Source organism: Oryx dammah, unplaced genomic scaffold (assembly GCF_014754425.2).
Source record: "Oryx dammah isolate SB20612 unplaced genomic scaffold, SCBI_Odam_1.1 HiC_scaffold_20, whole genome shotgun sequence".
Classification (NCBI taxonomy): domain Eukaryota; kingdom Metazoa; phylum Chordata; class Mammalia; order Artiodactyla; family Bovidae; genus Oryx; species Oryx dammah.
This window is the reverse complement of record NW_024070204.1, coordinates 12,451,475-12,468,242: the sequence shown is the minus strand read 5'-3', so window position 1 is coordinate 12,468,242 and position 16,768 is coordinate 12,451,475. Positions and strand designations below refer to the sequence as shown.

Genomic DNA, 16,768 nt, shown 5'->3' with positions numbered 1-16,768 from the left:
TCTCTCTTCAGCACCATTCAGAAATTGGTTTCCCAGATGGGCCACAAAAATCATTCAAATCTAGAGACATTCTGAAACTAAACTTTAAATTGAAAACATATAAAAACAAAGTAATAATTAATTAAAACAAAAAATAATAGGATAACAAACCTTTTTATTTATTTTGAACATGGGCACCTAAGGGAACGCAGTCAGTCTAATAGTTAATTAAAAGTGGATGAAAAGAAGTGGAAACCCTGAAAGAACTTTTGATGGCAACTTGGTTTCTTATGTTTTATTTCGCCTCAAAATGGAGGATAGTCCTTTTCTTTGACATGGGGCTAATATGTGAACTTATCAACTGTTGATATGTTGGATATTGTCTCCTGTCTTCCCCAACTTTATATATTACAGGTATTTCCAGTTGTATAGAGTTGCACACATACATATCCATATTTATATACCCATAACTCTACCTATATTCAACTTTAAAATTCCCTTGGATATAAATGGTGAATTACTCTTTATTTCGTCCCTGGTCTTTAACTGCTCCCAGTGTGATATACTCTGATATATATCAGAGTGATGATAGCGATGGTAGAAAGACATATATTTTATCTGAAATTCTAAGCTGGCATTTGTTCTGATAGTCTTGTGTTTTATCCCTTACTTACTTATTCTATATTTAATTTGCTGGCATCCTGTTATTCAGACAGTCTCATCTTCAACATTTTAGGTAAGAGTTTCTGTAATTATATAATCTGCCAACTCCATGCAGCCAATTTTCTTTGTGGAGCATGTACCCATAGACTGTAATCAGCAGAAGATGGCTGGGGTTCTACTGAACTGCTGTGTTCCACTGAGCAAAACTAGATCCTCTATTAGTTTTTATTCATTCACTCATACGTTCAGCAAATTCATATTGTCTGATGATATACCTATTATGTATTTATCTAGGTGCTTTCATTTTTCTGGTTAAAAATGATATTTATCTTTTTCATTAAGAAAGAATCTTTTTAAATGAAAAGGATGAAAGCTTCCCTGTTCTGTGTTAACTCAGACAGTAACAGTGCCTCTAAAGTGAAGCAGAACGGGCTGCCCATTTTCCGGGCAAGTGTCACTCTGGCAATCCCCAACATCAGCATGGCCCCAGCCCTCGAAGACATACAGCAGACGCTGAACAAAGCTGTGGAGTTCATCATCACTGTCAGCAAGGGAGTTAGACAGTGGAGCGGTGAGCTGGCATCCAAGGTGGGTTTGGCATGAGGAAACCGTGACACGTGGAAGCTGCTTCTTTTACAGGTGATAGGGCACTGAAAGCTGTCCTTTTCCATTGCAGAAACAGATGCAGGAAAGAAAACTGACTGCCCTGCAGCATAATGAAGACAGTGATTCTGATACTGAAATGGGAGAAAACGAACCTCAAGGTAAATGTTTTTTTAGTTCTTTCTGACTGGTCACTCTAAATCAAAACCTGTTGAGCTAAAAGGTATTTCCATCCCCCCGCACCTGTGCAATTCTCAGATCAGATTGTAATATTAATCTATGAGTCATTTTCATGTTTGTAAAATACAGATTCATGTATTTTATATCACCATGATAGTGTAGTGTATTATTATTTTTTTAAAGATTTACTTATTTATTTATGGCTCTACTGGGTCTTGGAGAAGGCAATGGCACCCCACTCCAGGACTCTTGCCTGGAAAATCCCATGGACGGAGGAGCCTGGTGGCCTGCAGTCCATGGGGTCACTAAGAGTCGGACACGACTGAGCGACTTCACTTTCACTTTTCACTTTCATGCATTGGAGAAGGAAATGGCAACCCACTCCAGTGTTCTTGCCTGGAGAATCCCAGGGATGGGGGAGCCCGGTGGGCTGCCGTCTATGGGGTCGCACAGAGTCGGACATGACTGGAGTGACTTAGCAGCAGCAGTACTGGGTCTTTGTTGCTGTGCCTGGGTTTGCTCTGGTTGAGTGAGCGGGGGCTACTCTCGTGGCAGGGGCCTCTCTTGTTGGGGAGCACGGGGTCTAGGCCTGCAGGCTTAATAGTTGTGGCACGTGGCTCAGTCGTTGCAGCTCTCGGGCTCTAGGGCACAGACGCAGTGTTTGTGGTGCACGGGCTTAGTTGTCCCATGGCATGTGGGCTCTTCCTGGACCAAGGATCGAACCTGTGTCCCCGGCACTGGCAGGCACATTCTTTACCACTGCGCCACCAGGGAAGCCCCTAAATAGTGTGTTTTAAATGTACATATCAAAGACATACTGGGGGACAAGAAGGATTTTAGTCTCACAGTTTAAAGAAAAGCTTGTCATTATCACAATTATCACAATCTTGTGTTTTGACACATTGTGTGTCCTGTTTCACTTACATAATGTGATTTTTGCTGTATATCTCATGATTTTCACTTACGCCATTGTTGTTGTTCAGTTGCTAAATTGTGTCCGACTCTTTGTGACCCCACGGACTGCAGCAGCCAGGCTTCCCTGTCCTTCACTATTTCCCAGAGTTTGCTCAAACTCATGTCCATTGAGTCAGTGAAGCCATCCAACCATCTCATCCTCTGTCGTCTGCTTCTCCTTCTGCGCTCAATCTTTCCCAGCATCAGGATCTTTTCCAATGAGTCGGGTCTTCACATCAGGTGGCCAAAGTATTGGAGCTTCAGCTTCAGCATCAGTCCTTCCAATGAATATTCAGGGTTGTTTTCCTTTAGGACTGACTGGTTTGATCTTGCAGTCCGACAAGAGTCTTTTCCAGTACCACAATTCAAAAGCATCAATTCTTTGATGCTCAACGTTCTTTATGGTCCCACTCTCACATCCATACATAACTATTGGAAAAGCCATAGCTTTGACTATATGAACCTTTGTCAGCAAAGTGATGTCTCTGCTTTTTAATGTGTTGTCTAGGTTTGTCATATCTTTTCTTCCAAGGAGCAAGCGTCTTTTAATTTCATGGCTGCAGTCACTGTCTGCAGTGATTTTGGAGCCCAAGAAAATAAAATCTGCCACTATTTCCATGTTTTCCTCTTCTATTTGCCATGAAGTAATGGGACTGGATGCCATGATCTTAGTTGTTTGAATGTTGAGTTTTAAGTCAGCTTTATCACTCTCCCCTTTCACCCTCATCAAGAGGCTCTTTAGTTAGTTCCTCTTTGCTTTCTGCCATTAGGATGGTGTCATCCCCATATCTGAGGTAATATTAGGGAGTATATGACATCCAAGTTGCTAATGATAGATGATAAATGTAGTCTTTATTTATTCAAGCTTCTTTTAAAGCAGCTGAGCAAACAGCAGAGCTTGTGTGATTTTCAATTAGTGCTCATATCCCTTGAGATGATAAATAAACTAACTACCATGAAGGCACTGAAACAAGTCTCTCTTTAAAATAATCTGTTACCAAAGAGGATAAAGGCAGTGTGCAGGCTCAGTAGTTGCAGTGCATGGGCTTAGTTGCTCTAAGGCATGTGGGGTCTTACTTCCCCAACCAGAGACTGAACCTGCATCCCTTGCACTGCAAGGTGGGTTCTTAACCAGTGGACCACAGAGAAGTCCCCTCTATTGCTTTTATAAAGAAGATTTTCAGAAGTCCTTACTTTACTGTTATAGTGTTAGTCACTCAGTCGTGTCTGACTCTTTGTGACCCCATGAACCATAGCCCGCTAGGCTTCTCTGTCCATGAGATTTCCCAGGCAAGCATCCTGGAGTGGGCGGCCGTGTGCTTCTTCAGGGGATCTTCCTGACCCAGGGAGCGAACCTGGGTCTCCTCCATTGGCAGGCAGATTCTTTACTGTCTGAGCCACCAGGGAAGCCCTCTTACTATTACAGAAACTCACTCATCTTTTTTAAAGCACATTTCTATGCTATTGATATAAATATTTCTCTCTTTTTTCCCCTTTAGATACCCTTGAGATAGCATCTGTGAACTTACCCATTCCCGTGCAAACCAGGAACTATTATAAGAATGTTTCTGACAACAAAGAGATTGTAAAATTAGTCTCTGTGCTTAGCACAATCATCAGCTCCACCAAAAAGGTATGCCAAGAGGATTTGTAGCCAGGCTATTTTGCTTTACAGCACAAACCTGTGAGAAGACCAGCATTAAAGCTTGTCCTTCATGTAGCCTGGGTCCCACCCTCTGTGACTTCAGTGAGCAACTTATGGAATCTTGTACGTGCTCAGCAAATGTTTAACTCAAGATTTTTCATTCCAAATTGCAAGGTGAAAGAGAACTATCTTTTCTGTTTTTTTTTTTTAATATTGTCTCCTGTTTAATGCCTTAAACTACTTATGTACTTATATACCACTAGTACAAATAAGTCTGTTAAAAAATTTGATACTTCTCAAAGCCCAAGTCAGACTTCACTTTCAAAGAGTCAGTCATGCTGGAACTGGCTTGTATCATTTGAAATAGAATAAGATTTACACTGTAATTTTGTATTTGTGTATATCAGATGAATGTTTATGTACATTATAATGTGTAAATAAGATAATACTGAGAATATTGAAAATATTATCAGCACAAACTTGCCCCGGACATGGATATAAACTCAGGTTAATTTTTTTCTTCCAACCTCTTCTTGTCTCAACTTTTCCTTTTCTGTTCAGGCAAATCTGTTTTCATAGTCAAAAAGACTCAAAATTTTAAAGTCAATTTCTCCTTAAAAGAAAATATTCACATTGCCACTAAGACCTGCTGACTCTTTATAAATGTTTCTCAGTGTTGAGGAAACAGCTGTCACTCAGTAAATGTGTCTTTTCTGTTACTCAGTTTTAATAGAATGAATTTCTTTTGTTTGAAAGTGTTTTGAAAAGCTCCCTTTGCTGTAACCATGTGAGGAAATATTAAGTTTAATTTTAATGTATTCCTGAGGGAACTGGAAGCTTTTGCATTTCTGCACTTTCTATTTTCCTTTCTTAATATCGTGAAGGTCCTGTATTTAAGTTTGCCCTAGAGACTGTGGTCACATAATTCAATTTAACAAATATTTGTCTAGTGCTTAGTTTATCAAGCTCTATACTAAATGTAAAGGTAAGTAGAGTATTTTATGATGATAATAAGCATTGAAGGATCCTTTCAAATCCTCAGTAATCATAGAAAACACAATAAAATAGACAATAATAAAGTTCATTACTTTCTCTGAATGTAAGCAGGCACTATTATGAAAATCTAAGAGTAAGGCCTAGTAGTTGAAATTAATATCCTGCTGGCACCAAAATATTTATGTTTGTGTCATTTTTGTTACATTTGCCTTTCCATTATGTGAAGGAAATGTACAGATGTTAGTCTTTCTTAAAATAATAGAAAAAGTTGGCACTTAGAATAACTTGAAGTACTTTATCCAGATTGATAGGATGGCCAAATTGTTTGTGGAGGTATATATGCACACTTGATCACAGTGTTAAATGTGGCCCTCCATAGCCATCAACCCTTCTGAATTTTGTATGACTGACCTTTCCTCAACCACAGAAAATCCTCTGATCTCAGCCCCTTTCTTCTTACAGGAGCTAACTGAATCAGAATATAAACTTGACCTATGTTCAGCTCATCCAAAGGTTGGCCATCAACTTACAACACTGCCTGGCTTGAAAAGATGAGCTGGACCAAATAATCAAAATAACTGTGCAATTAAAATAACTTAAATAGGCCAACCCTACAAATGTAGTTCATGTAATTTTCCTTTAGATTCTAGGTTACCTTTGCTTTCAAAAGTCCCAATTTAATCAAGTTAGACACTTTCAGATAAAATAAGTGAGAGTCTAAAACTTATTTAGGTAGGGTATGTTCTTAATAATATAAACTCTTGGATGTTGAAAGAGTGGGATTCTGGAATTTCTACCCATATTTAGGGGTCCTTGATGATCTGTAATTCATTCTCCAAACCATCATCCATTTGTGAGAATGTCCACATGCTGTTGCAGTGCATTCTGGGTGTGTCTGTCAGCATCTCAGCTCATGCCAGGGGATTGGTTGTGGTTGGGACATACAGCAGCAGGCTTACCTTTCTGCATTTTAATGAGTGGGAAGTCTCAACACTCATTAAGCCCGAGGTTCTGAGTGACACATTAGCTTCATGTTGGGCATGGTGGTAAAGATATCCTTGGTTTGGTACAACTTGGTGAAATTTACTTAATTGGACCATTTAGAATGAAGTTGGAAATGCTCTTTTCTTTCAAATAATGGCATTTTCACTCTCAGTTAAAATTTTTTTTTTCTCATTCAGATATAACTCTGAAATTATAATATTAGCCAGTAGAAAAAGTTGATTGCCAAGCGCTGTAAACATTAGAATGAGGAGACAAATCTTATTTGTTTGGAGATGATATAATAATCTACCAAATAAATCCAAAAGTGCTAATCTGAAAAGAAAATATGGCTTAATAAAGAGTTAAGTTAGTAGTAAGTTGAAAGATAGGCACTTCTGCTGAAATACAGTAAATATGTTCCTAAAAAGCTTGATTTGCAATGTCACACATTTAATAAAATAGAGAATATAAGAAAAATGGGGTTGGGATGAACATACAAAACATAGGAAATTCTGTAACCAGGGTAGTTAACAAAAATGGTAACAATCATAGTGAGATACTAACCCATTTAATAACACTGTAATGAGTATGAAACTTTACTATCAAAGATGAAAGAAGCTTCACTCTGTATAACTGGCTCCAGTTTCATCCACCTCATTAGAACTGATTCAAATGTATTCTTTTTAATGGCTGAGTAATACTCCATTGTGTATATGTACCAAAGCTTTCTTATCCATTCGTCTGCTGATGGACATCTAGGTTGCTTCCATGTCCTGGCTATTATAAACAGTGCTGTGATGAACATTGGGGTACACGTGTCTCTTTCAATTCTGGTTTCCTCGGTGTGTATGCCCAGCAGTGGAATTGCTGGGTCATAAGGCAGTTCGATTTCAAGTTTTTCAAGGAATCTCCACACTGTTCTCCATAGTGGCTGTACCAGTTTGCATTCCCACCAACAGTGTAAGAGGGTTCCCTTTTCTCCACACCCTCTCCAGCATTTATTGCTTGTAGACTTTTGGATCGCAGCCATTCTGACTGGTGTGAAATGGTACCTCACTGTGGTCTTGATTTGCATTTCTCTGATAATGAGTGATGTTGAGCATCTTTTCATCTGTTTGCTATCTGTATGTCTTCTTTGGAGAAACGTCTATTTAGTTCTTTGGCCCTTTTTTTAAAAAAATTATTTTATTTATTTATTTTTTTTAAATTTTACTTTACAATTCTGTATTGGTTTTGCCATACATTGACATGAATCCACCATGGGTGTACAGGTGTTCCAAACATGTTTGGCCCATTTTTTGATTGGGTCATTTATTTTTCTGGAATTGAGCTGCATAAGTTGCTTGTATATTTTTGAGATTAGTTGTTTGTCAGTTGCTTTATTTGCTATTATTTTTTCCCATTCTGAAGGCTGTCTTTTCACCTTGCTTATAGTTTCCTTTGTTGTGCAGAAGCTTTTAAGTTTAATTAGGTCCCATTTGTTTATTTTTGCTTTTATTTCCAATATTCTGGGAGGTGGATCATAGAGGATCCTGCTGTGATTTATGTCGGACAGTGTTTTGCCTATGGTCTCCTCTAGGAGTTTTATAGTTTCTGGTCTTACATTTAGATCTTTAATCCATTTTGAGTTTATTTTTGTGTATGGTGTTAGAAAGTGTTCTAGTTTCATTCTTTTACAAGTGGTTGAGCAGTTTTCCCAGCACCACTTGTTAAAGAGATTGTCTTTAATCTGTTGTATATTCTTGCCTCCTTTGTTGAAGATAAGGTGACCATAGGTGTGTGGATTTATCTCTGGGCTTTCTATTTTGTTCCATTGATCTATATTTCTGTCTTTGTGCCAGTACCATACTGTCTTAATGACTGTGGCTTTGTGGTAGAGCCTGAAGTCAGGCAGGTTGATTCCTCCAGTTCCATTCTTCTTTCTCAAGATTGCTTTGGCTATTCGAGGTTTTTTGTATTTCCATACAAATTGTGAAATTATTTGTTCTAGCTCTGTGAAAAATACCATTGGTAGCTTGATAGGGATTGCATTGAATCTGTAGATTGCTTTGGGTAGTATATTCCTTTTCATTATATTGATTCTTCCAATCCACGAACATGGTATATTTCTCCATCTATTAGTGTCCTCTTTGATTTCTTTCATCAGTGTTTTATAGTTTTCTATATATAGGTCTTTAGTTTCTTTAGGTAGATATATTCCCAAGTATTTTATTCTTTTCATTGCAATGGTGAATGGAATTGTTTCCTTAATTTCTTTTTCTACTTTCTCATTATTAGTGTATAGGAATGCAGGGGATTTCTGTGTGTTGATTTTATATCCTGCAACTTTACTATATTCATTGATTAGCTCTAATAATTTTCTGGTGGATACAGGATACAGGATGCTTGGGGCTTGTGCACTGGGATGACCCAGAGAGATGATATGGGGAGGGTGGTGGGAGGGGGGTTCAGGGTTGGGAACTCATGTACACCTGTGGTGGGTTCATGTCAATGTATGGCAAAACCAATACAGTATTGTAAAGTAAAAAAATAAAATTAAAAAAAAAGATGAAAGAAACTTGGGAAAAGGTGATGTAAAAAACTATAATTAAATAGTTAAGTAATTAACTATAACTCAGTTAAAAATGCTGAGTTATGGAAACAAGGATAAAATATGCAAAAATCAGGTCTAACTGCGCCAAGAACATTCTCAAAACAAAGTTGAGACCAAATTAACCCAAAAGAAAGAAGGGGCCGAAAACATTGTGCCCCTCTGTGGGTTGCTGCTTTAGTCAGTACAAAGCAAAGTACCGGGAAAAATAACTCTTGATAATTGAGCTTCCTGTTATGTTGACATCATTTCCTATTTGCCAATTGTGAGAGAGCCAATTTATCTTACAGAAGCACACTTTGTAGCAAACAGGACCATTTATTAAAAAACTAATTGAAAAACAGTTTATGTGCCATCCATATAGTTACAAGAATAGTGAGAAAAGGTCATTTTTATGATAACAACATCATTGGAGAATACCTAGGAGCATACATGATGAGAAGTTTGTAGGGTCTTTATGAAGATTTCTCTAAAACTTAACAAGGAATTTAGAAAGGAAAGATGAGAAGATATAGAAATACACAGAAATATTTAATACTTTATGGATGTCAATCCTTATCCAATATATTTATGCATTTTGTGTGATTCCATGCAGTCTTTCAATGGAGTTGGATGCTGGATATATCTGTTTGTTGTCTCTATATCTAATCTCCATACTCTGAACTTAGGGAACAAGTCAATGGGTTTCCTTTGAGATTTCCAGTGGGTTTCACCCGTGAGAGTCTTGGAGGAGCTCTGAGCAGTGGTAGAAAGTGACCTCAGAGTATTATTTTACCCCTGTAGCATTACCCTCTCCTTGGTATGGTTTTGAGCTGTGGTTTTTGACCCGAGGTTCAGCTCAAATCAGCTGGGCCCTGTCCACAAGAGATTTCATGGACTCAACTCACTAGCCCACCCTCCCATAAACTGTTCCCCTCCCTTTTTGGCTAGGATGGTAGTTCTTTTGTTACCAGTCCTGGGTTACTATGTTCATTGTTGTATCCAGCTCCAGTTCTATGGCATCTTCAACTGGTCACATGGTTCACTATTTAAGCATGTTAATAAATTGATGGGAACCCCTAGCAATCGGCAAATATCCACTTGTATTGTGATGTTGTTTTTTATTCTTCCTTTTCTACACAAATCTGTCATTTATATTCTAGGAAGTTATTACATCTATGGACTGCTTCAAATGCTATGATCACATTTGGCAAAAGGAGAAAGAAGAAACTATTATGACGTTTATTATAAAAAACCCCTCACTTTCTGAATTTGAATCCCAGATTCTCTACTTCCAAAAACTAGAGCAAGAAATTAATGCTGAGCCTGAGTATATCTGTGTGGGTGCCATTGCTCTGTATACAGGTTGGTTCATTTTTTTTCAGTGAGTCATGAAAATTCAACAGTATTGTTCTGTCTCTTTACCTAGATTAGCATTCCAGAGAGCTCTAGCTTTCTTAAAGATTGACTTTCCTTTTATGGGCCTCAAGCTTCAAGACTAATTTGTAGATTTGTTTTTAATTCTGTTCTGCATAATTATTTATTCTGGACTGTTTTGGGATACTTTGATGCTAAACCTTGAAAATAAAGGCTAATTAAGAGAAGGTAGGAGTCTGTCATATTTGGAATTAAAATGTACTGTTTTTAATAAATAACAATAGCAAACATTTGAGGCTTATCTCCAGCAATTTTCTTAGGTCCTTTTTTAGGGCATTTTGAAGTGTGTTTTCAATTATTGCAAAACAGGCTTTATACAATCAATGAATATACAATAATTTGTTGTTGTTTAGTTGCTAAGTCATGTTCAACTCTTTTTTGACCCCATGGATTGAAGCCTACCAGGCTCCTCAGTCCATGGGATTTCCCAGGCAAGAATACCTGAGTGGGTTGCCATTTCCTTCTCCAGGGGATCATCCCAACTAAGGGATTGAACCTGCATCTACTGCATTAGCAGGTGGATTCTTTACAACTGAACAGCTAGGGAAGCCCATATAATAATAAAGGAAAGACTTTTTTTTTTATCAAGTTTGGTTTTTCATGTGTTAAAGGTCTGTTGGCTGCAAAATATTTACTATTGGTGAACAGTTGCATTGGATCTTCTCATACTTGTTCAAGGTTTTCAAACTGAACATGGAAATTGGGTTTTACAGCCGATCTGAAGTTCACCTTGACTGCTGAGACGAAGGCCTGGATGGTTGTCATCGGCCGTCACTGTAACCAAAAATACAGAAGTGAAATGGAAAGCATTTTTACACTTGTTGAAGAATTCAATAAGAAACTGAATCGCCCCATTAAAGACCTAGATGATATTCGAATTGCCATGGCGGCACTGAAGGAAATTAGGGAGCAGCAAATCCCCATTGACTTTCAAGTGGGACCCGTCGAGGTAACTGATAATCACTTGTTTATGTGTAAGTAGGAATATCTCCAGATGTTAATTGCTATTAGAGGAAGTGTTGACTGGGTCTGGTCTGGAGTTACAAATGGATGCTAAACCCATGAACAATGATTCCAGTAATGATGATATCTGACCTTATAGGGTGCCTCATATGGGTTAGATCTCATCCTTTCCTTGGCATCTGAGGTGCCTAAGAGCAGAGCCTGAGATGAGGGTTTCTGCACAAGTGATTTATTGGCAAGTGCTCATGAGAGAATCAGAGTGAAAGAAACAGGGAAGGACCAGGTTGGGTGTGGGAGGAAGCCATGCCGGGGTGTGCTTTTAGCTGTAGACTATCAGCCTGACCCCAGAGACGGTTCTGGAGCATGAAGTGTACCACTCAGTTGACCCCACCTTGAGACAAGGGGGACTCTCTTTACTCCCCCAAAGAGTTGATCATTGACCATAATCTCCCCATGAGGAGGCTTCTATCAGCTGAGGACAATTTTCAAGGGAAGAAGGCAGCTCGATTCCTATAGCCAACATGCCCAACAGCTGGGATGCAAATGTCAGCTGGCAAATAGGACTTGGATGGGGCACTGATGGTGTTCATTCATGAGTGTACTCCCTATTAACTTGTTTCATCCTTGCTACAACCCCCTACATACCCACATGGAAACTGAGGGTCAAAGACGTCATGCAGTTTTATTAATGTTGTGCATTACTTTTGTTTTTATCATATCTTTTCTAGATGAAAATTCTTTATGAGGAATGGATTGCTATATTCTTCTATAGAGACTACTATAACTGTAGCATTAAAACAATTTCAGATATAAAACGTTGTCTTTTCATCATGTGTACTAGTTGGTCAGTCATGTCCAAGTCTTTGTGACTCCATGGACTGTAGCCCACCACGCTGTTCTTTCCATGGAATTCTCCAGGCAAGAATACTAGAGTGAGTTGCCATACCCTCCTTCAGGGGGTCTTCTCAACCCAGGGATGGAGCCTGGGTCTCCTGCATTGCAGGTGGACTCTTTAGCATCTGAGCCACAAAGAAAGCCTCCTTTCATCATACTGTAATTTAAATGTCTGGACTTAAACTCTGATGGTCAGGATCATAGCCTTTTATCATATTTTCTGCACTTTGGATTTTGGAAAGTTTCAGTGTATGGTGAAAATGGTGGAGATGACTTCAGGTTTGTGTTTCTGTTGTGCTGGGTCAAGAAAAATCAAATTTCCATTGTGCTTTTCTTGGGAATTGAAATATCAAGGCAAAGACCCCCTATGTGGTATAGGACCAGGGGAATTTGGGGAAGGGGTTTGAAGAAAAGATCCAGCAATTGTCAACTCTTACTCCTGAGCTGAGAGTTAAGACAAACCCTTGTCAAGTAGTCAAGATCAAGATGCAATCTTTAGTACTGATAGAAGTTGTTTGGAAGATCTGGTTTGGTGTTTGGCTGCTATATTCCCACTGTATCTCACCTTCCCCATCTTCCCATGCTATCAGTTCAGTTCAGTTGCTCAGTCGTGTCCGACTCTTTGCGACCCCATGAACCACAGCATGCCAGGCTTCCCTGTCCATCACCAACTCCTGGAGTTTACCCAAACTCATGCCCACTGAGTTGGTGATGCCATCCAATCATCTCATCCTCTGTTGTCCCCTTCTCCTTTTGCCTTCAATCTGTCTTGACATCAGGGGCTTTTAAAAAGAGTCAGCTCTTTGCATCAGGTGGCCAAAGTATTGGAGTTTCAGCTTCAACATCAGTCCTTCCAATGAACACCCAGGACTGATCTCCTTTAGGATGGACTGGTTGGATCTCCTTGCAGTCCAAGGGACTCTCAAGAGTCTTCCCCAACACCACTGTATAAAAGCATCAATTCTTCTGTGCTCAGCTTTCTTTATAGTCCAACTCTCACATCCATACATGACTACTAGAAAAACCATAGCCTTGACTAGACAGACCCTTGTTGACAAAATAATGTCTCTGCTTTTTATTTTTATTATTATTATTATTTTTTTCAAGGGAGGTATAGTTTATTGTTATCTGGGCAGATCATAACTGGGAGGTAGTTTATAATACTGTATTTTGCTAATAGCTTTTATTTATTTTTTTAAATTTATTTTTTATTTTACTTTACAATTCTGTATTGGTTTTGTGTCTAATATGCTTTCCTTTCAAGGAGTAAGTGTCTTTTAACTTCATGGCTGCAATCACCATCTGCAGTGATTTTGGGGCCCAACACAATAAAGTCAGCCACTGTTTCTACTGTTTCTCCATCTATTTGCCATGAAATTATGGGACCGGCTGCCATGATCTTAGTTTTCTGAATGTTGAGCTTTAAGCCAACTTTTTCACTCTTCTCTTTCACTTTCATTAAGAGGCTCTTTAGTTCTTCTTCACTTTCTACCATAAGGGTGGTGTCATCTGCATATCTGAGGTTATTGATATTTCTCTCAGCAATCTTGATTCTAGCTTGTGCTTCCTCCAGCCCAGCATTTCTCATGATGTACTCTGCATAGAAGTTAAATAAGCAGGGTGATAATATACAGCCTTGACGTACTCCTTTTCCTATTTGGAACCAGTCTGTTGTTCCATGTCCTGTTCTAACTGTTGCTTCCTGACCTGCATGCAGGTTTCTCAAGAGGCAGGTCAGGTGGTCAAGTATTCCCATCTCTTTCAGAATTTTCCACAGTTTGTTGTGATCCACATAGTCAAAGGCTTTGGCATAGTCAATAAAGCAGAAATAGATGTTTTTCTGGAACTCTCTTGCTTTTTCGATGATCCAGTGGATGTTGGCAATTTGACCTCTGGTTCCTCTGTCTTTTGTAAAACCAGCTTGAATATCTGGAAGTTCACAGTTCACATATTGCTGAAGCCTGGCTTGGAGGCTTTGAGCATTACTTTACTAGCGTGTGAGATGAGTGCAATTGTGTGGTAGTTTGAGCATTCTTTGGCATTGCCTTTCTTTGGGATTGAAATGAATACTGACATTTTCCAGTACTGTGGCCACTGCTTTGTTTTCCCAATTTGCTGACATATTGAGTGCAGCACTTTCACAGCATCATCTTTTAGGATTTGAAATAGCTTAACTGGAATTCCATCACCCCCACTAGCTTTGTTAGTAGTAATGCTTCCTAAGGCCCACTTGACTCCACATTCCAGGATGTCTGGCTCAAGGTGAGTGATCACACCATCATGATTATCTGGATTGTGAAGATCTATTTTGTACAGTTCTGTATATTCTTGCCACCTCTTCTTAATATCTTCTGCTTCTGTTAGGTCCTATACCCACATGCAATGGGCTTGTGGACATGAAGTCCCAGAATTGTCCTTTCTCATCCATCAGAGAAACACTGGAAAGCTGTCTATCTGTGTTACTTTGTTCAGTTTGGTTGGTACTGAAGTATAGACTGGAGGCATGCCTTGAAGGAGAAAGAGGGAGGAAGACCCTGTGCTATACATGCCCAAATCAATAATCTTTTCCTCAAATCAGCAATCAGGTGTTCATTCTATGTCTAAGAGGAAGAATAATGATGGGAGAAGAGGCTAGGGATATTTAGGAAAATTTTTTTTTCTCACGAAAACCAAACTTTGCCTCATTTTAATCTTCTAGACAAAAGAATAGTCCAGGATTTTTCATCCTTTGGGCAATGACTTGGCTCTGGGTGTGATTTAAGCATGCCCTCCTATGTTCTACTGTTGGAACCTTTTATCAACAAAATGAAATACGGTAGAGTTAAAACTGATTCATTTTGTTATTCTAAAATTAGCAGTTAAATTGTTTTACATTTTTCATCTACTTAATTTTATAGTCTTCAAATACAATTTAGGGGCCTAAGTAAAAATACCATTTGTTTGTATAATGGTTTATAGTTTTCAAAATGCATTTAAATGATATCTTTTCCATATTCACGAAAATCCTGTGACACATCCAAGAAATTTTCCTGTTTTACAGATGAGGGAATTGAAGCTCAGTGGCTCCATTGCTTGCTTAAGCTTTTCCAAGTTTGCAAGTAGAGAACCAGAACTCTGGACAGTTGCCCTGTCTTGCTGATTTTTTTTCATTCTGATGCCCTAGAAAGATGACTGTGTGTAGATTTATGCATCTGACTGGCAGAAATCGAATTTTTCTTCTTTTTGTAGGAATCCTATACCCTGCTTAACAAATACGGGCTTCTGATAGCAAAAGAAGAGATGGACAAAGTGGATACCCTGCGTTACTCTTGGGAGAAGCTTCTGGCACGTGCCAGCGAAGTTCAGAATGAACTAGTCTCACTACAACCTGGTTTCAGGAAAGAGCTTATTGGTACCGTGGAGGTTTTCCTCCAAGACTGTCACCAGTTCTATCAGGACTATGATGTGGTATGACTCTGTATTTTTGGGGAAGAGTGAATACAGCATACAAAATGTTGTTTAAAGCTTCCATGTCAAATTTAATGAACTCCTCCTAGAAATAGAAATTTTATTTTTATGAGACCAAAGGTATTTCCCTTTCACAATCCTTTCCCCTTGGATTTCATCCAGGATAATTTCAACAGTAAATGGAAATTAAAAAGTGCTGTTTGTATCATTGGTCTCTTACTGATGTGTTTGGTAGCGTTCTAGATTTGTGTAGACAAATATTACTCAATTATAGTTATCGTGATCATCCTTCTCACAGCACTCATCATTCTGCAAATGTTGCAGAGTTGCCCTTGGTGCTAAAGATACAAAAGTGGACAAAACAGATTGAGTCCATATTTTAACTGTATGTATATGAGTTTTGGTGCAGAATCTTTAACTGGGAATACGTTATTTAAGGAGACCCATTTCCAACCAATTATAATGTGCTGCAGAGGGGAAATGTGTAAAGTATAGGGTAAAATATTTATCTATTAATCAGTAACACACCAAAATGAATGTATTTAGGAGACTGGATTCATGCAACAACTTCATGGTCGAGGAAGCACAGACATCCAGCTTTTTTAAGGTGGCCTAATGTAGGAAAACCTGATTAGAATGTTAATATTACAAGTCCCTTTAGACATAGGTATTAGAGTGGTGAACTCTGTAGGTTGTGTGGCATTAGTGCTTTAGTTCAAACCAGACACTGTGCTTCTTACAATTATTGACCCTTCTTTGTCTGTGTTGCCTAGTAGATGAATACCGTATTTTTATTTTTTTTTAATTTTTTAAAAAATATAAATTTATTTATTTTAATTGGAGGCTAATTAATTTACAGTATTGTATTGGTTTTTGCCATACATCAACATGAATCTGCCACAGGTGTACATGTGCTCCCCATCCTGAACCACCCCCCCCCCCACCCGCCGTATCATCCCTCTGGGTCATCCCAGTGCACCAGCCCCAAGCATCCAGTATCCTGCATCGAATCTGGACTGGCGATTTGTTTCATATATGATATTACACATGTTTCAATGCCATTCTCCCAAATCATCCCACCCTCTCCGTATTTTTAATTTTCAAAATTTCTTGACATATGAAAGTTCTGACTTTAACTTGGCTTTTTTGGCCTTGAAAATATTTCCAAATGAGTCACTTTTCTGAGTCCTTTTTTTTTTTTCCCACAAATAAAAAGCTACATTTCCTATCCTATATGTGACATGCATGAAAACAAAATTTGATATTCAAATACACTGAGCTTATGAAATTTGTATGCAAATACTTCATTTTATCTTATCTTTTTAAACTGTTTATTTCAGAATGGTCCAATGGCTAGTGGCTTGAAACCCCAGGAAGCCAGTGATAGACTTACCATGTTTCAGGTAATCCTTTTAGTTTCTTTGACCTCTTGTACAACCAAAACCTCAATGTGT

The 16,768-nt window shown here is 38.6% G+C and overlaps 1 protein-coding gene across 1 annotated transcript in view; it reads left to right on the top strand.

Moving 5' to 3' along the window:
- Positions 1-16,768, top strand: part of DNAH5 (dynein axonemal heavy chain 5) — a 265,487-nt gene that overhangs the window by 58,684 nt on the left and 190,035 nt on the right. Inside the window, exons 20-26 of the mRNA XM_040262501.1 lie at positions 1,040-1,230; positions 1,319-1,406; positions 3,879-4,012; positions 9,737-9,938; positions 10,724-10,959; positions 15,096-15,314; positions 16,655-16,717. Coding sequence (XP_040118435.1) covers positions 1,040-1,230; positions 1,319-1,406; positions 3,879-4,012; positions 9,737-9,938; positions 10,724-10,959; positions 15,096-15,314; positions 16,655-16,717 — 1,133 coding nt within the window. The remainder of the gene's footprint in view (positions 1-1,039; positions 1,231-1,318; positions 1,407-3,878; positions 4,013-9,736; positions 9,939-10,723; positions 10,960-15,095; positions 15,315-16,654; positions 16,718-16,768) is intronic.